The 21,723-nt window shown below is 48.2% G+C and overlaps 6 protein-coding genes across 6 annotated transcripts; 2 read left to right on the top strand and 4 right to left on the bottom strand.

Annotated features, from left to right (window-relative positions):
• Positions 1 to 277: 277 nt before the first annotated feature.
• N7483_010880 (uncharacterized protein) lies at positions 278 to 1,141 on the bottom strand (the record flags this gene model as incomplete). Its single annotated transcript, XM_057094307.1, has 2 exons — positions 278 to 449; positions 501 to 1,141. 2 exons carry the CDS (start codon positions 1,139 to 1,141, stop codon positions 278 to 280), a joined length of 813 nt encoding a protein of 270 aa, XP_056940278.1.
• A 1,129-nt stretch (positions 1,142 to 2,270) lies between these two features.
• Positions 2,271 to 4,253, top strand: N7483_010879 (uncharacterized protein; the record flags this gene model as incomplete). The annotated part of the gene is made up of 3 exons (XM_057094306.1): positions 2,271 to 2,324; positions 2,417 to 2,863; positions 2,922 to 4,253. 3 exons carry the CDS (start codon positions 2,271 to 2,273, stop codon positions 4,251 to 4,253), a joined length of 1,833 nt encoding a protein of 610 aa, XP_056940277.1.
• Positions 4,254 to 5,459: 1,206 nt separating this feature from the next.
• N7483_010878 (DNA-binding ATPase) lies at positions 5,460 to 11,356 on the bottom strand (the record flags this gene model as incomplete). The annotated part of the gene is made up of 4 exons (XM_057094305.1): positions 5,460 to 5,754; positions 5,811 to 11,183; positions 11,270 to 11,287; positions 11,346 to 11,356. The coding sequence occupies 4 exons, from the start codon at positions 11,354 to 11,356 to the stop codon at positions 5,460 to 5,462; spliced, it is 5,697 nt and encodes a 1,898-aa protein (XP_056940276.1).
• A 1,732-nt stretch (positions 11,357 to 13,088) lies between these two features.
• Positions 13,089 to 13,624, bottom strand: N7483_010877 (uncharacterized protein; the record flags this gene model as incomplete). Its single annotated transcript, XM_057094304.1, has 3 exons — positions 13,089 to 13,235; positions 13,320 to 13,456; positions 13,597 to 13,624. The coding sequence occupies 3 exons, from the start codon at positions 13,622 to 13,624 to the stop codon at positions 13,089 to 13,091; spliced, it is 312 nt and encodes a 103-aa protein (XP_056940275.1).
• A 65-nt stretch (positions 13,625 to 13,689) lies between these two features.
• On the top strand, positions 13,690 to 16,755 carry N7483_010876 (secretory pathway Sec39 family protein; the record flags this gene model as incomplete). Its single annotated transcript, XM_057094303.1, has 4 exons — positions 13,690 to 15,370; positions 15,424 to 15,580; positions 15,635 to 16,135; positions 16,218 to 16,755. 4 exons carry the CDS (start codon positions 13,690 to 13,692, stop codon positions 16,753 to 16,755), a joined length of 2,877 nt encoding a protein of 958 aa, XP_056940274.1.
• A 1,024-nt stretch (positions 16,756 to 17,779) lies between these two features.
• Positions 17,780 to 19,454, bottom strand: N7483_010875 (dual-specificity mitogen-activated protein kinase kinase; the record flags this gene model as incomplete). The annotated part of the gene is made up of 4 exons (XM_057094302.1): positions 17,780 to 17,909; positions 17,965 to 18,334; positions 18,398 to 18,689; positions 18,756 to 19,454. The coding sequence occupies 4 exons, from the start codon at positions 19,452 to 19,454 to the stop codon at positions 17,780 to 17,782; spliced, it is 1,491 nt and encodes a 496-aa protein (XP_056940273.1).
• Between the last annotated feature and the right edge of the window lie 2,269 nt (positions 19,455 to 21,723).

The raw sequence follows: 21,723 nt of genomic DNA, 5'->3' as shown, positions 1-21,723 counted from the left end.
AGTACTAGAGGAAGCTGTGTCACTGTGTAGCAACAATAGTGGCCCCGGGGACCTTGATACGTACCTAGGTACAAGGCAGCCCTGGAGGTATAGACTAAACTTATCAGGCGAAAGGTGTTCATTTAAGATCGTTCATAAAAGCCATAGATTTCTATCCTCAATACTAAGAAGTCCCGAGGTTGCTTCCCCACTTTCCTGGAGGAACAGAGTTATCTGGTCAACCATTTCAGTTGCCATAATCCAATTACTACCCCTCTCGGCTCCAGTAAGTTAATCCCTACTTAAAGTGTCCACTTTGAAGAATCGGCCTCGTTAACACGCCGAGCAGGCGGGGGAGGGGGGTAGCAAGACCCCAATCGCTCCAGGTATCCAATTTTGTAGTCTTGAGAGCTATAGGCTGCAAATAATCCTCGCTACGATTGTAGGCACATCGGAAATCAAAAAAATGTCTATATATGAGTGAGTTATAATTTAATCCTTATATCCATAGCGAAACTTACAGTGTTGATAAACTTTCGTTCCATATCAAATGCGTAGCCCACTCAAAATCTGGCAACCATCCCATGGCCAAAAGTTTGAGGAATTCGTTATCAAAGCATACCCGAATTTTATCTCGTTGGATCCGAGTAAACTTCTGAAAGAACGTATTCAGGTGTCCATACCCGGGAGCCAAAAGGTCATCAGCAAGTCGGGTCCCTGAAAGACGCTGTGTGACCATGTGAATGACATACCCACCAGGAACAAATCCTTCATCGTCTTGTGTAGCTTCTTCAAGACCAAAAATTTGTGGTGTTATGGTCGATTCTTTTGCGTGGAAAGCTTTCATCGCCGAAACCTCCCTATGTGATGAAGTTGCTGCTTGCTTGGCTCGTTCTTCACGCGGAAAAAACTCTTGGCCCTCGTGCGGAACCTGGACATAGACACGCATAAAGCCCTCTCGTGCATCCAAATTGCTTTTAACCATGAATGTCGCGGTCGAATATGAGTAATTATCCAGATTTTGGGCATCCTTCTCACCCAGCTGATGGTTCTTCTGGGATTTCTTGGCGGTAATGGTCCACTCACTATCTGTTGGATATTGGAATTTAAATACCGCACCCAGCGAGTAACGCGGAGGAGGAAAGAAACCGGTGCCAGACATGATGTTTGATGGTTATGTTGGCAATAGAAAGAGAAATTGAGAAGAGTAGGTAGGAAAAAGGAAATTACCACGCCTACTCTGTCATATGAGCAGTCATCAAAGTGAATCTTCACATTGACCACTTTGTTACCACTAGACTTTCTTCCAATGTTGGTTTAGCTCTAGGCGCCCGTGGCCCCATGGGCGGCGGCGAGATGGATGCTTAGTTATGTGACGTAGTAAGCATATTAGGAAAGGTATGTCTTCAGCACTCAAGTGCTTGGCCAGGTGTGCTCACATCCTCTCAGACAGGCACGATGCTCACATACTCAAGTACTCAATCAGTATGTATCAATCTACATACAGGTGACTGGTGACCTACACTTCTTCGTATGTAAGTACCTACAGGGTTACCTACGGGGTTACCTGGAAGAGAAGGAAAACTGACTGCTGCATGTGTATAGTAGTTGTACTTAATTGATCCTACAATTCCTACCCCTCTGTTTACTATGCCAGCCCTCCAGCCCTGGAGGCAGTGGCAGAAGAAGAAGAAAAACCACAGGCACCCGAGTAGTAAAGGAGGCCTATACCTACCTATACTATATCTACCTAAGTATGATCTAGATCAAGTTAATAAGCAGCTTTCATATCAAGGATTTTCCAGGTCTGTTAAAGTGTTTCAAAAAGTTCCTTGTATTTCCAAACGCCCCAGAGTGGGCGCTCAAGAGGTGGGAACCGCGGATGTTGATCAATGATCTGCACCTAAAGCAGGTTAACCGCCGCCAAGATACACAAGAGAGTATCACAGCGTCGGCGATGGCTAGTCTGAAACTGTATTTCATTCCTTGAAAATCACCGGAATTTATTGAGGAGGGTTGGGTATGGTAGATAATATAAACTTGATAATTATTTTAGTAGCTTGCATCCGTAAGCCCATCAATCCGAAATATATGCTTAGTCATGTGACGTCAAGCGCGTCAGGGCGTTTGTTTACATTTCGATTTCGAAATTTCTCTCCGAGGCTTAACATCATCTCACTCTTTCCCCGTTTCTTCTCCACCCTATCCCACAATTCCCCTCGAATTTTTGACTCGCCACTTCCGCATCAATCCTTCCAGAAGAATAAAGATTAATCCTTCAATTTCCAGCCATGGCGGTCCGGCGTTCCGCTCGTCTGCGTACCCAGGCGTCGGCATCTCCCGATGTGCGTGTCCTAGCAACGCCCGATAAGAGAGGGGCTCATCGACGTCACTTTTGTTGAGAGCGATCAAACTAACATTGTGTTATTTGTATTAGAGTCAGGAATCTACCCCGCAGCCAGATGCACCAACCCGTCTTGAATCTGTTGAGGAACGCGACGAGACGTCTAATGACATTCAGCCTTTACGCACCCCTGTCGCCAAAAAAGCTTCTCAGAAACCCACATTCGCATACTCCCATCAGAAAAACAATGAGACCCGAACTCCGAAAAGCACAACCGCTGTCCGTCCATCTTTGGAAGAGATGCACCCCAGCAAAGCACACCAGAGTACTGCCAAGAAAGTCGACTCTGGTCTACTCTTGGGGTTCAATCCTATCAAGAAAGACGCCGACGGAAATCCTGTGAAGGATAATATTGCTGAAAACACACCCTCCAAGTCTAAGCCTTCTCCTGCGCCCACCCAATTCGGTACACCTGGATACGAGTTCAAGTTTGCACAAGAGTCTCAGCTCAGTGATGAAGCGAAGCAACTGATGGACAGAGTTCGTGAAGATGCCAAGCAAGCTAGAGCCAAAATGGCATTGGAGAATCCCCCCCAAGGAAAAGGAGAGCATTGAGACTCGCGGAGAACGAAAGATCGCAAAGCCTCGAGGCCAGGCTGGACGGTTCAGTGAGGTGCATATGGCCGAATTTAAGAAAATGGATTCAATTGCTGGTCACGCTTCCTCCTTTAGGGCTGCTCCGGGTCGCTTCCAGCCTGAGACAAAGTCACTGAAGCGTACCAAGTCCAAGGCTCAGCTGGACGAACCAGAGCCTCAAAATACATCCCCATCACGATCCCCTTCTGCCAAACGATCAGCCGTTACTACGCCTACTACCACCAACAAGCGTGTCAAGCGTAGCTCAGCAAGCGACGTCACAATCACCGAGCCTGACAATCACGAAGCTAAGAAGCCGGAGCATGCTACTCCCAAACCTGCTGGCCCTCGCGCCCGGCCTCGCTCCGCAATCCGAAGCTCTCTGATGACACCCACGCGAGCTTCCATGGCGCGCACCACCTCTGCTACCCTCAGCCTTAAGGCTCCTAAAACATCTCTGATTCCCTCTTTGGCGCGCTCTCCCTCTACCCACGCTCTGGCGTCTCCACGAACTCCTCGAACTGAGTTCAACCCGCGGTTCAAGACCAAAATCCCTGCTATGGCCAACCTCAAGTCTATCCTCCGCAAACGTCAGCCATTGTTCTCCCGCGACCCAGCCAAAATTGCTGCCGGGACTCACGTAGCTGCTCCCGACTTCAATCCTGATTTGCTCTTCGGAAAGACTGATGTGGCTGAGTCTGCTCCGACACCCTCGCCGAAGAAACATGTTGAATTCACTCCCAGCGTTAAATCTCGTCATCAATTAACCGAGGCCTCCCCTTCCCGATCCAAGATTCCAACTACACCATCTCGCTCCAATCTCTCCGACATTGTCTATCCAACCCTCCCTGCCCTCACACCAGAGGCTAAAGCTACCATCGATGAGGAAGACTGCACCACTCCAACTCAGTCTCCCACTATTCGTCATGTCCGCAAGTCCGCAGCATGCAATTCTGAAACCGCCTATCCTGAGCTTCCTGTGGTGACCCACGGAATTTCCCACGGAATCAGCAATAAGAAGAGACGTCGGGACGATATGGACGATGATGAAGCTCCAAGTGCTGAAAATACTGAAAATGTCCCGCCTGTTGAGTCCCGGTCCGATGAGCGCAACGCCAAGAGACTTAAGGAAAATCCGCCTACTCCAAGCCCGGTCAAATCTCGACCCATCAAGACTCCTGTTCGTTCTGTCTCTAGTCGGATGGCCACTCCTACCGATGCAAGTGCCAAGAAGCGCGGTATGCTGAGTCTGAGTCGTCTGAATTTGCTGTCTAAGCCAAAGAACCGGGCGTAAACATTTGATTTTTCCCAAAACAACAACGCCTGGCGCGTTTGGCCATTGCTGAATCGATGTTCAGGTTTCTATGTGGGCTGGTCTGGCTGCGTATGCATAACCCTGGCAGAACTCTTCATAACTCATGCTCTTCATGGTCTTTCTCTTTTTAATTCTACTTCGTCACTGCCTGTGGCTCTGCTTCTTAGCAGGCTCCGGGATTCTTTTACCTTCGGGTTTTGTATCTACCACTTTTCCCCCATGGAGCTGATGCCATGGGGTTTCTTGTTTTCATCAGATTTCCCAGGTTTATGTTCTTATTGTGGATTCGTTTCAGCGCCTCAGTGTGCATCTATGGCTCGCCGGTGCCGCGCAATATTCAATCTAGGCGTGAGGAGGTGTTTCACTGTGTTTTTATCTTGGGGTTGTTGTTTCGCTTTAGGAGGAATGACTCCCTGTTTTTTTTTCTTCTATGTTTCTCATCTTGATGATGCATGAATTTCGCGATAGCCTGTTCCATTCATGAGCCTTGATCTTCAGGTCTGGCTGTAATTTGGTTCGACGATTGCGTAGTTGATGTTGATTCGGGAAGAAACCCTTGATGCAGGTCGTTGCTTATGACATGACATAATGACTTCACAATTTCCAATGCTGTTTAATATTCCCCAAGGTTACTTCCAGTCGTCTCATAATGTAGCACTGGTTCAGGTAAAGATCCATTTTCAGTCAAAATGCCTATTCTTAAAATCCAACTTCAAGTTTAGAAGCTCATACTACTATTTCCAATGTTGAGAATCAGATGCAAGACCTAGGGACACATCGAGGTCAAGCAATATTAATTATAGCTTACATTACTAGTACAAAGTTCAATTAAAGACTGCGCAAGCGATGTTTTTTTTTCTATGTACATACAAAACTCGTTCATCGTCGAAAATGGCAAGCTAAAAATACACGAAGGGGTAGAAAGGAAGTATGAAAAACAAAGGCAGTGTGGAGGATAAAATCAGCCACAGCAAGGCCACAGGGTTGGAATGGTGGGAATGAGTATTAATCTCTGGTAAGCGAGAAGCCCTGTTTAAGGGAGAAAGAAGCATAGAACGTGAGAAATGGCATGAAAATCGTGGAGAAGGTCCTTTTGGATGACGAAGATGCTGCAACAAGGGGTATCATGGCGACGAGTTGAAGAAAGAGAAAACCAAGCTGAATCAGATATGGATTCAAACTGGATCAGTTTTTCATTGTCTCCAAGAAAGAATCCAGGTTATATTCTTCTTGGTATTGACGGTCGTCCCAAAGTTCGCCCAGATCATCCAGCCAGCCCTTCTTTCCCTTCTCCTTAACTTCACCATCAATGTCGACCATGTCAACTTCATTGCCAGTTTGGTCGCCTGGTTTTTCTGCTGTGTCCGCTGTTTCGCCCAAATTGAAGAGATCAAGAAGTTGATCTGTATCCATCGTGCCAAGTCCGGCGTTTTGTTGATTGACCACTGTAGAAGCGACGTCGATCTTGAATCGTTGCAAACTGTAGGACATTAGGTTACTAACAAATTTTGTACATGTTCGGGGAATTAAACTTACTTCAAGATCTTCTCTTCCAGAGTACCTCTGGTGATCAGGCGGTACACATTGACAACCTTCTTCTGACCAATTCGGTGAGCACGATCCATAGCCTGGATATCCTTCTGTGGGTTCCAGTCATGCTCGACGAAGATGACAGTGTCTGCTCCTGTAAGGTTCAGGCCTAGACCACCAACACTAGTGGTCAGAAGCAGCACGTCATAACTTGGGTCGGTGTTGAAACGATTGACAATATCTTGACGCTTAGTAGCCTCCACACCACCGTCCAAGCGCAAGAATTGAACGGATGGTAACAATTTCTTAAGCACGTCGTTCTGAACAATGTCAAGCATCTCCTTCATTTGACAGAAGACAAGGGCACGGTGAGGGCTGACATAGCTGGCGCCGGTATCAAGCTCACCCTCAGCTGGGTTGTCAAGACCAATACCACAGTCAATCAGCAGGTCACGTAGTGCAGTCAATTTCGGTGCATGCGAGACATCACGGATGTTGGATCGCTTGGCATTCAAATAGGTCTGAACTTCGTTGTATTGCTTGTGGCCATCCTTAACTACCAGAGCTGGCGAGTTGCAAAGACGGCGCATGTATTGCAGGGCTTGGAAGATGTGTTCCTTGTCGGAACGATCAGCACTGCCAACCTTGTCCTGGAGCTCCTTCTGTTCTTTCTTTGAGAAGTCTTCGAAAAGCTTCTTTTGAAGTTCACTGGGGTCACAGTAGTAGTTCTGAATAATCTTGGGAGGCAGATCGTTCAGGACCTCTTCCTTCAAGCGACGAAGGAGGAAGGGCAATACTTGCTTATGCAGGGCTTCAATTGCCAGAGCACCAGCTTCTTGCTCCTTCGATGAAGACTTACTGAAGCGACTTGCGGCGATTGGCTTGGCAAACCGGTCCAGGAAAACCTTCTCCGTACCAAGAAATCCAGGCATAAGGAAGTCGAAAAGCGACCACAGCTCAAGGACATTGTTCTGAATAGGAGTACCTGAAAGAATTAGGCGGTGGTTGCTCAACAGCTTCTTGACAGAAATTGTGATCTTGGCTTTCGGGTTCTTGATCAAATGACCCTCGTCAAGCACACAGTAGTTCCAGTTGATGGTGTTCAGGAGTTCATTGTCATTTCTGCACACATCGTAAGACGTAACAATCACATCAGACGTGGCAAGCTGAGGTTGCAGTCTCGATCGCTCTGCTGGCGGGCCGACGTAGGCGATGCATTTCAGGAAAGGAGCATACTGCTTGACCTCTTGCTGCCAGTGACCAGACAGAGAAGGAGGGCAGATAATCAAGGAGGGAAGCTTGCGAGAGTCCGGGGCCTGGCTTTTAGCAAACTCCTCAGCACGCATGTGATGGTCACTAGCGACAATGCAAATGGTTTGAAGTGTCTTTCCAAGACCCATGTCATCGCAAAGAATACCGTGAAGGTTGTATCGGTTGAGGAAAGCAAGCCAGTTCACACCGTCTTGTTGGTAAGGGCGAAGCTCGGCCTTGATTGCAACGGGAATCTTGAACTCCTCAACCTTGCGAACATCTAGCATCTGTGACATGAACTTTCTCTCTCGGTCACGGCCCTTGAGCAACTCTTCAGAGAAGCCGGGAGGGTCAGGAATACCGGCCTCCAGAGGCACAAGCTTCACCAATGTAGCAAAGGAAGTAGTTGCCAGCAGACGAACTTCATTGTCAGAGTCACTCATGCGACCAAGGACAGGAACGACAAGGAAAATGACGTAGGGAAGAATGCCATCCTCCATAACGTGGATAAGATGGTAGATACACTCGATGGCACCCTGGCGATGATGGACATCCAAGGCGCGATTGATGGTCGGAAGAACCTTCTCCACCAACATTGTCATGCCTTCCACGGTCATCACGCTGCAGATCGTAGCAAAACACTTGGCAGCTGCGTAGCGGATCACTGACAGGCGGCATTGCAAAGCCTTGGCAATGATAGGCATAAGACGCAAGACCCAGGGGTAAAGGCCAGAATGAAACTTAGGGAGGAGGGCACGGAGAGTGGACAAGCCATCAACAACTTCCTGACCAAGCTCATTCTCGGGGTTTGTGATGTCTTCTGGCAAGTCGCCTGTCAGAGCGTCTTGCAATGGTCGCTCGACCAATGTTGCAAGGTTTGGCACCTTTTCTAAAAGTTGATCGCCGAATTTGACGGTCAGCTGTTCTAGAGCATCCTTGGCACCACGACGCATGATACGGGCCTCCTTAGCCTCACGTTCAAACTTGGCAGCATCGGGATGTTCTCGTCGGTCTTCCTCCTTGCGCAAAGACAAGATTGATTTTTCCAGCTGAGCGTTATGGGGGAACTCGGGAGTTTCAGAGGTATCAACACAGCAATACTTGACAAGGTTTCCAATGATCTTGTCAACCGGTCCACGTTTCGTCGCGGAAGTGTAGTGTTCGATAAGGCTAGCCACAGCAGTTGCTGAGCGCTGTTGAACTTCAACATTCTCTTCCTTTTTCACACTGTCCATCATGCCCTTGATGATATGACCAGGCCGTTTGGGAATGTCCCGCAAAGCGACCAGTGCACCGGCGGCAGCTGCCAAAACCCGCATATCACGTTGCTCTTTGATTTCACAGGCGTCATCAACAGCTATTTGCGCGGTATCACGAGTATCAGTCAACACTTGAGTAGCAGTAATACGCTGTGCGGGCGTCAGGTTCTTCTTCAAACGGTCGAAGTCAGGGCCCACAAGCTTCTGGGCATCCGCAAGTGAGAATGCATTAGGGCCGGCTTCAGGGTCACCCTGCACAACGACAGCCAAAGTTGGCAACCGGGATGGAGGGACATGTGCATGATCTCTGAAAATGCTCAATAATGAATGGCAGTGGGCGCGAGCGACTGTGAGGTAGCTGGCGATATCGGAGTACCAGGATGGACGGTCGGTTTCCATAATTGGGCGGAGCTTCTCAGTGAGAAGTGAAACATACTTGCTCTCCTGTCCGGCGAAGCGAGCATACTCCTCAATGACCATGGCGGCAGAAAGCTGTGATGTAGAAGCCGGGATGTTGAGACCTTCCAAGATCGTAGACCAGAGACTCGGGAGCTCATGCTGATCCCATACGGAAATCAATTCTCCCAGAGCTCTTGCCGCATAGATCTTTGATCGCAGCATAGTGTCAGTGCCAACGAGTTCGATGTCCCCAGACAACATATGCCCATCCACATTGTGGGTGGAAGGAGCTGGCATTTCCTTCTTTTCCGACTTGCGTCTTCGGCCAGGCTTTGCAGGTTCTGTACCAGAAGTGGCAGGAGGTGACACCTTGGCCGGGGGTGGAGCGGCAATGGCGAAGGGAAGTCCAGAAGGTTTGATGAAGAGAGTTGCATTGATTGGAATGAGGCTCCGAGGAACACCAAAGGCGCCAAGTGTAAGGGTGACAAGAGGCGCAACAGATGGGGAAAGTTCAACGTCGCTCTTGAACAATCCATGACCCTTGGCAGCTTTCAGCAGCTCAGACCAGACTTGAAGAGAAAGTTTGATAACACCTTCGTTGCGCTCTACGAGCAGATTTTGGAAAATCAGACGCAGGGCTTTGCCGTCGACCCAGTCTGTACTGCCCTCTCCTTCGAGTTTCAGGAAGGTCATAAGAGCTCGAAGAACTGCCGAACGAACACTCGTAATGGTATGGCGCAAGAAAGGGTAGAGACGAGGGACCAGCTTGCCAAATGAGGCGTCAGGGTCATGTGCGGCGTTTGCTTTCATGGCATCGAGTACTTGAGTGAAAGTACATAGCTTGGCAAGGAGGTCCATCACTGATCCTGTACTAGCACTGAGGTCGTCTTGCAAGTTAGACAGACAATCCCAGACAATATTCATCAAAGATCCAAGGCTGCCGGCCCGTGATGATACGAACTCCTCTGCGATTGGTACGAGTGTAGCAGCACTAACGGCACGCACATCATCATCGAAGTCTGCAAGACCCTTCATAACTGCTTCAAGCACGCCGTCCATCATGACGCAATCCGTGATAAGGAGATCCTTTCGAATGGCAACAAGATACCGTAAACCAATCATACCACCATGGCAAACTTCCCATACTGGTCGATCAAGTCCAAGGTCTGTTTGCATGATGATCCGGTAAAGAGCTCGGTATACCGATCGAACGGACTTTGGCGGTAGATGAGATAACAGAGCACCAAGGGTCTGGCCAACGGTTTCACGAATAGGAGCAACCACGTTGTCGGAGATGTAGTCGCCAAATCGGTCGAGCATTAGAACACAAAGCAGTCGGCAGGCCAGGTCATCCAGCCATTTACGATTCAATGCATCATTTTCGGCCCGAGTCTTGCCTTCCATGCGACCAGCTGCAGCGCCTTGAACCCTGATGACCTCTCGAAGAGCCATTGCAGCACCATGACGAACCTCCCAATTCGAATCAAAGATGTCGATAGTCAAGAACTCACACATGCATTCCAAAGGCCACCCGGATCCTTGGTCCACGAATTCAGGCTGGATTATCGGTCGTTCTGGTGCAATTGGTCCTTTGAATTCTGCGACAATCTTGGAGTCGTCATCGTCGGCGGCTCTTTCAAGAGAGAAATAGTCAGGCTTGCTTTCCCCATTCTGGTCATCGCCGTTCTCAGCCTTGATAGGGTGAGGAGTGACGGGGGTGGAGACATTTTCCGAGGGTCGACGGGAGGATAAGTCCACCACACGAACTTTGTTGGCGCCCATCTTTGCGTTTTGTTTGTTCTTGCGTTTGAGTTGATTCAATTGTCGTCTGCTAAGGCCTGATTCGTCTGCGTTGGCATCCGGTGACGCAATACGCCCCGATGCCACATCCGGCAGATTGTTGTCCCGCATAAGAGATGTTGTAGATTCTCGCTTCGGAGCAGGGGTTGAGAGTTTGGGAATGGTTTCAATAGCATCAAGTAGGTCATCTTCGAAGTACTCTCCAGCAAGGCCAAGGCGACCCATCAGTGTCTTCTTCTGATGCTGAAGGCGCGCAGCCGGATCCATTGCTGCTAGTGAGTATTCATACTCCTTGCCGGCACTTCCAAGCAGTCGCTTTCCGTACTTCAAGATAGACCCGATATCGAGCATGTCAAGGCGAAGGAAGTCATCTACTGAGATGAGAGTCTCCTCACCTTTGACTTCGGACTTGATTTCCACATCTTCATCGTCAGCGGCAGACTTAATCTGCAGGCCGTCATCTTCATTGGGGTCAAAAAGTTCGGCATTTGCAACGATCAAACCGATAGCTCGCGCCGCGGCAGTTCTGGTATCCCAGGATTTGGATCGCAGATATGGCAGAATGCGACCCAAAAGGTTGAAGAGCTCATCGGGATGTTGTTTCTGTACATCAGCCAACTGCTGTGCTGCTGTATTCCGGATTAACTGGGTACTGCCGGTCTCAAGTAAACTGTAAAGTGAGAAATGTTAGTACAAGGGAGACTATCATCCCCAAATTCATAAACCCCAATATAGTAGGATCATGTAGGTACTCACGTGACCAGGCGGTCGAGTCTGTAAAGTGGAGTCAGTATCACGTGTTTGACGCGTCATGATTGGTTGAAGAGCTTACCGGGAAGTCATGGCGGGCCGTCACTCTGATGCCGAGTGAACAGCAACCGCCGGAATTAGTTGAAGAAAACAGGTGAAGGGAAAATAAAAAAGGAAGAGTCAGGCGGCTATTTGAGCGCACCGAGCTCTCCGAAACTTGAGTCTCAAAAAAAATGCAATAAAAACAACGCCCAACACCAGAGAGCCGGGAGCTGACTCAGCCAGGGAGGATTAGATTCAGTACACAAAGAGCGAGATTCGAGGTCACGCAGCCGGGTTTATATCATTGGGGGGCTCTGGACTGGCGCGCTGGTCCATGTTTGGGTGTGCGGCGCTAGTCCGTATTTGGTTTAGTGGTGGTTGGGCCTCCACTCCCGGGTTTCTACGGATCACGTGAACGACGCGTTCGATCAGAGATTTAACAGCAGTCCATTGGTCTGATAGTGGCTCCTTTTATAGGCTTAAAATTTGAACAAAGAATTTAATTGATTTTATTGGTTTCTGACCCTTCTTTTTCATCATACCCTGAAAGATAATAGGAAATTTATTTACCTCAAGAATACATAGAAAATGCCAAGACATGCCAGATGGCCTTAGAACGCCAAAGGATCCCCCTGATGATCGTAAGGGATCAACCGGAGTATGTTCAGCGCTTGAGTTAGTAGGTGAACCCTTAATGCACATGTGGTTAATTTCTATGTTGCCGGGTCTCCTCATGGAACGATCATGATGTGTTCTGTATAAATGAGCTTCTTATAGTAATCGCACATAATCCTGACTCCAGATGTCGGAATTACAAATGCCAGTGGGGGGGTTTATTTTATGTTCTACCAATAGACGAATACAGATTGGAAATCTGCGGGAGCTTGAACTTGAACTATATATCGAGATTCGGATAGGATGACCGCAGTATTACACCTAACACCTTGAACCTTGGAAACATTAATTCAACGAGTGAGAACACAATAAATTACAAAAATCACGTACTAGTTACTAGTATTTCTTTACCTATCCATCAAATTGAATATAAATCTGCAACTGTTAGACTTAATAGAGCTATGTAGAGACGCTTATATACTACTGGTACAGCCCAATGAGAGTTCTTCCACGTATCTATAGGTAGTAGTAGGTACGTGCACATGTCCACGGGTGTAAACTTGCCCAGGTGAATGATCGCGGTGCGGTGTACATGGCACTGGCATGGATCACATATGTATATTAATATATGCTTCATTCAATGTTCCAGATGTCTGAATTGAGACTGAATTACCAGTGACTCCATTTAATTAACTTAGCCGCTCAGTTTGGAATGATGTATGACTTGTCCAAATATTCTAGATCATGGATGCCATGGTGACGTATAATGTATCTATGAATACAAACTTGAGAGCTGGCCCTGGAGAATTGAGCTATGCCAGTAATCAAAGGGCCCCCATCACTTATGACAGGGGCTGTGGAGGCCTGCATAGGTATGTGCTCCGAAAGCCTCTCCCCAGGGTGCCAGCGGCTGCAAGCTCCCGGGGATCGGCTATGTATGGCAATCCTGAATTCAACCAGTATCTTCATCCAAAATAAAGACAGAGCATGACTTGTCATAGAACTGGAGTATCATTTCAAGCACGGGACCAACTGGTCACTAAATTGAGCATTTCTATACAGTCACAGGCACCCGGGCAAATGCTCCGAGGCTGGCAAGGAATCACACGCATCGAATAAAAAGAGAAACATCGCGCTCTTCGATTTTCTTTACTTCAAGGTACCCATTTCACAGTTGTGACAGCACTGTAGTAGCTTCCTCTTCCTTTCCGAGCAGACCCAAGCTGCGGATTTGCTCTGCGTTCGGGGCGTTCTCACGAGGGGAAGCAGCCTCGGCCTTGCGGTAGGCGGCTTGCATCTTCATGGTACGGAGGGCCTATCGTAACCAGTCAGCTATATCCTGTGTAATCCTCCAGGTATTCTGTCTGATAATTTCTCCATAAACAATGGTTGTACGTACCTCCTTGCGGTGGTGGAGGCACTCGTAGTAATCGTCCAGAGCCGGTGTGCACTTCTTCTTTCCAGTCTCACCCTCGGGTGAGTTGACAACGTAGCATCCGAGAACCTCTTGCCAGAAGGCGTAGCAGCGGCCGGGACCTAGAAAACAGTCATAGAAAGTCAGCCAAAAAGGTTCGTGGGGGGGGGGGAGGGGAGGCTCTGCGCAAGATGTGACCCGGTCGGCAATGCCCTCCGCGGAGTGGCCACGCAGGGGGGATGGGGGGAATATCAACACGTACCGCCGTTCAGACCGAATCCAGAAGCCATTTTCGAGTAATTGAGAAAGGAATTGGCAAATGGGTGGACAGAGAGACAGCGGAGAAGGTGGTTAGATGTTGGCGGATGCGACGCTTGCCCTTTCGTTTCCTACATGGCCCGTGCGCTCTACCGTACATGATTACCCGCATCCTCCAGCTACGTATGCTGCTACTAAATCCCCAGACTATTACACCCCTTCCTCTCGGTTGCCATGGCTCTGGAAGGGCTTTCCGATGCACATGCGATCTTGCTTGCAACAAATCTATGTGCAAGTGGTGATATACACAACCTCCCCGCCTTGCAAGCGCAATACCCCCCACTGTTTCCCGATTGAACGCCTCCTACGCATCATCTTGACATTCCTACCCGAAAGTACAGAACCCTCGGAATATGTTGGAGTGCTGCAAGAGCTGAATGGTACGGCTGGGGCCGTATCCCAAGACCGAGAAATCGATACTTCTGCTGTCAAATATATCTCTGAAGAAGAGGCAAGAAGGCGTGTGCGGAAGCTCCGTTTACGACCTCTAAAGCAGGACGGGGAAGACGAGGAGGAAAAGAAATTGTCAGATCCGTTGACTCTGTTTCTTATTCATCGTGCAAATTTGATTGACACAGAAACCTCTCTCCAACCGCTTATTCTAAATCTCGTCCTTCCCTTCTACGAACAACAGCCGTTTATTCGGACATGGCTCATCTCTAGCTTGCTCCCAGCGCTTCGACTCAATTATGAATACTACCCGAACCGCGAAGAGATCATATCATTGGATACACTGGAGTTAATGGATGATCGGACTGCTGTCAATGTTTTGCTGTCTATGTCTGATCCCGAAAAAGACAACATGGATCTGGTTACCAACCTGCGGGGACTTATTGGCCCCTGGCTTTATGGAAGCAGTCGAGCAAAGCGGCGAAGATTGAATGAAGCAGCCGAACAGACCTCAATCTCCTTCTTTGAGGGACAATCAAAACCCAAAGCTGCTGATCTTGTTGGATGGGAGCACGTGAACGAATGGTTATTATCACGTAGCATGGTGGACTACAATAGTGTAGTCAATGCTTTCGTCAATTGGGCTGGACCCGGCGATGTTGATTTGGGCGGGTACGGCGACAAAGAAGGACATTCATCACGTTCATCATCAGAAAGCGCGAAACAATTACTCGATCGGTATGGTCAGTCTGGTTTATCGGTGGTCTATGCCCAGCCAGACTCATCTCATACCTTGCTTGAAGGATCATTTAAGATTCTGTCGCGGGTCGCCGAGCTTCTTGGCCTTGAAGAATGCTCATATCTGTCTTCAAATGATATTCTTCCGTCCGTGGATTTTGATACAGAATTGATATCTTCGAGTTCCCGGGCTTCATTACTGCAAAACGCGCTCATGTCGCGGCGGAATCCATTGACCATCCCATCGCCCTCTTCGATATCCTTTGCCAGTGCACTGCTCCTATCACTTCGTGTATTGACCGGTCTTGGACATATCATTTCTTGCAGAGTGGCAGCAAATATCTGCCTTCACAGTACCCAAGAGATACAGTTGGCGGAGCTGCAAAGCGTTGTAGCATCGATGGTGAAGCAACCAAAGTCATATCAAGATTGGCAAAAAGTTCGCCAGGATCTACTCTGGCTTCGAGACTGGCAAGCTGAGAAATCTGATAATGGCTGGGAAGAGCCATCTACTCATCACGGCCTATTCTGGCAAATATCACGCGACGCAGTTGAAACGGAAATTTTGAAAGCGCTTCTTGGGGCGAAAGGTACGAGAAAAGCTAATTTCGGCCTAATGAGTTGAGGTCTGACTTTTCCCTAGAATATCAATTAGCTGTGGATCTATATACTCAGTCTGAGTCGGCGCCACTTAGTCGCACTCAGGTGGAAGCTGCTGTGGTAGAAGCCATCTTCACTGCATACGATAATGCAAGTAACGGTAACCGGACTCGAGGAGGAATGAAGAGAGCCTTTGATATGTAAGCATATATGTACTGGCACATGCTATATTCATCATCTAACTTTCCAAACAGCTTGCAAGCGTTCCAGCCGCATTTCCCCGATTCCACTCCATTGAAGGAGATCCGCGCTCTCATTGCAGCAACTCATGCTCTGTCATTCTATGCATTAACCTTACAACACGGGGTTCCATTCCAGCCAGTCAGCATTCGTGTTCATCATGACCCCATCTCACTAGTTGAGAAAGTCCTCGATCAAAATCTCAAAGGCTACACAAAGCTAGACGACCTAATCTCCATTGGCCACAATCTTGTTTCCGCAGGATTACCCACCACGATCGACCCATCCTCCACCGAATCAAATGATGAAAGCCAAGTCTCCAATAATGATGCTCTCCTCACAGCCGAGCGCCGTATCACCTCTCTCGCCATCTCTTCTGCCCTAACCTCCAACGACTTCGGTACAGCCTACTCCTACATCCTGACACGTCTCGCACCTAAATCAAACTCCTCATCCACCTCTCAACTCCTCACAAATCCCCCCTCAACACCAGACGATATATCTTGGCGCGCCGTGTACAACGCCGGCCGCTATCGCACCACAACTCCAAACCCTAACACCCCCCCTCACAACACAAATCAATCACCTCTCTCAAAGAATGGAACTTCTTTCTCTAGCCCTAGTGTTAGCTCCAACACCAGACCCCCTCCCTGAAATCCTCGGTGCTTGGCGCCGTTGCGATGAAGAACTCTCATCCCTTCGCGCCCGCGAACAAAGCGAAGAAGATGCCTGGGACGCAAAAGCAGACCATCTTTCCACTGTTCCAGGTGGCTTTGGACCATCAGATTCCGAGCGCGATGCCTTCGACACGGCACAGCAACGCGCAGCGAGACGTGCTCGAGCCCGTGCTGCTATGCCGCATTCGCATGGTCATGAGGCGCCGATGGGATTATTTGAGGTTGCTAGAGGAGCAGCGATGGCGTTACATAAGAATGCTTTTCCGTTGCGGGGAGCTGCTTCTGGAGTTTCTTCTGCTTCTGCGAATGTCTCTGCTTCTGCTAGACAAGGCGAGAGTGAGGAGTATGAGCAGGGTGAGGGACGAGTGCGGAAGAGAGATATGGTTAGTAATATGGTAACTGGAGGATTGGCGAGTGGAATTGGGTGGGTTTTGGGTGCTGAGCCTGTGAATCGGTAGTTTAATCTTTTGATTCTTCTCAGCACGGTTAGCTTTGGTTTGGAGTTTGGTATGTAGTGAAGATTATGATAGTGATGATCAATTAGCGCCGTCTTAATTTGACAAGACGAATACATATGACGAATATTCATCAATTTCATTATTAGCATATACCAAGAGCATGCGAACACTCGCAGAGCAATTTTCAAGTTAAAGACCTATTTACTGTTGAGGTAGAACTTAAAAGAACTCCCATTAGCTGTTTGGTTTAATTCAAGCCCATGCCGTAGGTGTTTACAAGAGGTCATATACTGAGAAAAAAAGGTACAACATTGAATGTACCGGAATCCTATTATCTAGATGCATCTACAGAAGCAATGCCAGATAATTTCCATGACAAGGGAAAGAGAACATCCCAAGGTCCCTTTAACAACGCCCTAATCAGGGAGGAAAAGAGCTATATACGAAAACAAGACATAAACAAAAACCAAAATGAACAAGAAGACAGGCAATATATGATGATAAGAATAATCAATATGGTATGTCCAGGCTCGAAATGTAACAGCACAAGGGAGGGAGGAAGATGATTATGAGTCAAAGGAGGGTTGGGGGGCAAGGAGGAGGGAGCATCGAGGAGAAGAGGGAAAGAATTGAGATAATGCAATGTCAAAAATAGGTATCAGGCCGTAAAAAAGGATCGTATGCGGTTGGACGTAGCCGGATCAAAATTCATGTCGATGTCGCTGAGATGAAAGCAATGACAGGGTATGAGGGAAAAAATGACAGAAAAAGACAGTGAGCTTCATCGAGGTCCTGCCCGGGACGAAGCATCATGACCGAATGGATGACGCCAACTGTGAAACAGGTAAAAATGGAGAACAATGAGGTCGTTTGGGGAAAATTTGGGATTTGGATGTCGTTGATTTGAGTCGTGTTGACAGCCAGGTCAATTCTCAGGGTCCAGCCACTCATACTCAAAAGTCCAAACGGAAGAACAAAATGTAGGGAGTCCAGAGTCCAGGCCATTAGATAAATCTTTTGAGCTTTAATTCTTCCAGCCCCAGACCTGGGCAATAAAGTTCGCCATGTTGACCTTTTTAGTCTTCATGTCCTGCATCCAAGGATGTTCCAGCATCCGCCAAGGAGTTGCTCGTCGAGGAGGTTCTTTCTCGAGACTGATAGATAGGTTAGAAAATAAATGATAAGTTGAAGAGTAGACGTAAGACATACCAGCACTCAATGAAATACTTAAAGTTATCCGACCAGCGAATCCGATTTTCTGGCTCGTCTTTCAATTTCGGAATGGGCTGGCGGACAATATAGGTCAAGAGGTCTATTAATCCTGCACGAGGCTGCATTTCAGTGCCATCGGCAGGGAAAGGGAATCGGTGCTGGGCAACTTCCAGCAAAGTGACACCTAGGGACCACACGTCGGAAGTAATAGTGTAGGATTGACCGGTGATACGTTCTGGGGCCATGTAGTAAGAGGTACCGATGAACGTGTTGGCATCACCCTTGGTGCCGAACTCGCCACTGACACCAAAATCGCAGAGCTTAACCTGGCCATTGCGGCAAAGAAGGATATTGGAAGGCTTGATGTCTATGAAATAAGTTAGTTCATCCTATTGCGTTCATCATTAGAAACCAGAATGCGATTTCATACCTCGGTGGATAATCTTTCGGCTGTGCAGGTAGGTCAAGCCATTAAGCACTCCTTCTGCAACCTTTCCAAGCACCTTCTCTCCAGTTCGACCACCAAGCTTCTTGACCTCTTTATAGATACTGTCAAGACTGCCGCCTTCGCAGAATTCCATCGCAATGGAAATTGTGCCCGACGTCTTGTCCATAAAGGCGCCGTAGTAAAGACAGATGTGTTGGGAAGCGCAGTCCTTGTTAAAGTTGAGTTCACGAACGATCTGCTTCTTAACATCAGGGTTGGGATCGGTTGTAATGATCTATGATAAAAATGTTAGTCATTGATAAGAAACAGACACGAATATTAGGATTAGATGGGAACTAACCTTCAAGGCAAAGACTGTCTTTCCTTCCTTTAGCTTACACCGAGTAACAGCTCCTCCAGCACCTTCACCAAGACTGCCCAGCTCAATGATCTTCTTTTGTTCACTGGCCGCGTGCCAACCCTTATCGTCCAAGTCTTCGACATCGAGGGGACGACCTTTCTCAATACTCATTTGATCAAGGTCCACAGTCAGTGCGCTCACACCATCTTCACCTTCCAACTGGGAACTACCCTCATTGTCGGAGTTGAAGGAGCTGATAGCAGATGAAGGATCCGAGCCACCAGACTCACGAAGACCCCTCGCGACATCGACTGTGGAGACCGATGAGTTTGCAGAGATCGGGCCACTTCCGCGACCATTTCCATTTAACGTCGGTTGGCCATTTACGCCGAGATTTCCAGTTGAAAGAGCCAGGGTAGGAGGAGATGGACGTGCTGGGCGGCCATTAGGCACGGAGTTGGAGTGCGGGGCATTCTGATTGCTGCCCATGGGAGTTGCCAAGCGCAAAGCAGGACGAAGAGCCGGACGGGAAGGAGCCGGTAGAGGTTGTGGAAGATCTGTCATGGCTGGAACACCATTGCCATTGACGGGTTTGGCGTTGGGGGATGGCGGAATGCCTAGAGTGAGCTTCGGAACTCGTGGACTGCCGTTGCGCTGATTGCTAGGGACCGGGGTCCGCAGGAGCGGTACGGACGACATAGCGAGATTGTTCTGCCTATTTCCAGGCAAGAACAACTCGTTTGGATCAGCCAGGGTAGCCACAGTGACGATGGCCTCTGAGAAAGATAGCGAGTGTGATGGTTAAAAAGGGACACGCAAACGAGTGGAATGAGCAGGGGAGAGAAGAGAGGGGAAAAGCAGGTGACTCGGGGCAAAATAAATGCCTAAGAAAAAAAAATTGATTAAAACAACGTGGGAACGTTGAGGGGTTCCACCTGTCAAAAGAACAAATAAACAACTTTTGAAGACAAATGGAGTCTCTTGTGTTTAAAATTCACACTTTTCCTTCCAACGATGGTCTTGAAATTATGAAGCTTAACAACTCTTATGAGTATTAATAGACGGCAACACAGCCGCCGAGTGGGACAGGGCGACGACAAGATCGGGTCCTACGATGGTGGGGCTGTTTCAGAAGGCGCCTTCAACTGAAACATGGTGATCAAGAAGACTACAAGTTTTTTTTAATATATATCGTAATTCAACGTGAGATCTCACGAAAAGATCTCGAAGAGAGGGGCGATTGAATTCTCATTTCAGACCCATGGAACATACAGGCAACGCAATGGGGAATGGACGTATGAGAATCCAGATCACATTGGACCCAAAGGATTTACATGTCACAGATCCCCCCCTCTATTCGTTGGCCCTATCAACTGGGTCAAATGGATCCTCCTGTGCCCTGAATCACACTTGCTTGGTACCCGGTTTCGTCTTTTTCAAATAACCCTCAACTCACATCTCTCTCTACCTAGCCACACCAGGACTTGTTACTTCTCGCTGGGTAAAAAGTACCTACAAAGATGTGCAAGATGCGCAATATGCGCAATATGTGGTTGCCTTGGAGCCGCAAATTATCTTCTCCGGACTCCCCCCACTTACCCCTCCGTCAACTTGATGATATTGGTGGCGTCGACATCATTGCCAACTCACAACTTGACAGGACTCCACTTGAGGGGATACCATATTGTCTCGCAACTCACATCATCCTAACGGCCTGAATCTACCCGACCGCTATGTTTTGGAATCTTTGCGACCCATTAAGCCACGTATGATTATGCTTATTGGGGCTGGTCGAGATCGGGCGATAAACAATACGAGCATACATAAGTGCTCTGTGCATAGAACATAGTTGTAGACCAGTGATAAACACGAATCTCCTTCAGCTGATGTATCAGAAATCCCTGGAGACCGGGGTATTGGGAACCCCTCTTGGGGGCGGTGCAGGTCTATCAGAGACCTTCGGTAAAGTTGACATAGACGGTGTGAATTCAAGTCATTAGGAACTTGAATATTGCGCCTATATCACATAGTAATCGTGTGCTTAGCATTCAAGTGTGGTATTGTGTATAGACACAAGGCGATATCGTCATTCGCGTGAAGGCAACTCAATCGGCGATCTCTCAAATGTTTCGCCTGGTACCATGGTACATCAAATGTGGCTGAATAATGAAGTCATCCAATAAAATAAACCTGAAATGTTTGTTTACTGGGAAAATCCACCATTTGCATATACACAAACAGTGGACCATATGGCAATTACATTCGGGAGATTTACTACTTTGTATGAAACATGTCGTGGCTGAGTGTGGCACAGCAAAAATTTCGGAGGAAATTCCGGAGGAATTTATGAGACGTTCGGCATCTTCTGGATCAATCTGAACCCCTGATCGATCAATTAGGTCCGGGCTCCCGAGTGTACAGCCACATCTCCCTCAAATAATGTATCAGGCTCTACGAAGCACCAGTTGACGCTAGCTGTCGGAGCCACAGGCGCAAGGGAGCCACCGTGACATCGTTCTACATCAACCCTTGCAGAACATCCGGAGTAATGATGACTCGCAGCGATGTCATCTTCCAAGGTTAGACGAGTATTGTGTCTGCTTCTGACGCAAGGCTCGAGACTCGATCAAAATGTCTAGAGATCAGAAGAATCTTCGCCACTGGAGCTGACGCTCCATTGAAGGCAGAACTTGAAGGTATTCAAGTTCAAGGCTACAAAATATCCCTCATGATACCGCAGCACATGAATTGAAATCCTTCCGGGGAACCCTCCGTCGACCAAGAAAGGAAAAAAGCTCCGAGTCTACATCAGAGAGGCCTGACCTTCCGCAGGTCACCGGGCATGACATATGCCGAGAACAGCGTCGTCAAGCTCAAACCTGTATAGAGTAGGTGGTGAAGGATAGAACGCGTGGACGACAACAGTGGATTCAGTCGTTGATCAAGATCATCGTGATTTGTATTCCTG

This window comes from Penicillium malachiteum (genome assembly GCF_028827825.1).
Source record: "Penicillium malachiteum strain IBT 17515 chromosome Unknown utg000005l:1.0-9002435.0:326005.0-9005861.0, whole genome shotgun sequence".
Lineage (NCBI taxonomy): Eukaryota > Fungi > Ascomycota > Eurotiomycetes > Eurotiales > Aspergillaceae > Penicillium > Penicillium malachiteum.
Note: the sequence above shows the minus strand (reverse complement) of the source record. Positions and strands in the feature narration are given on the sequence as shown.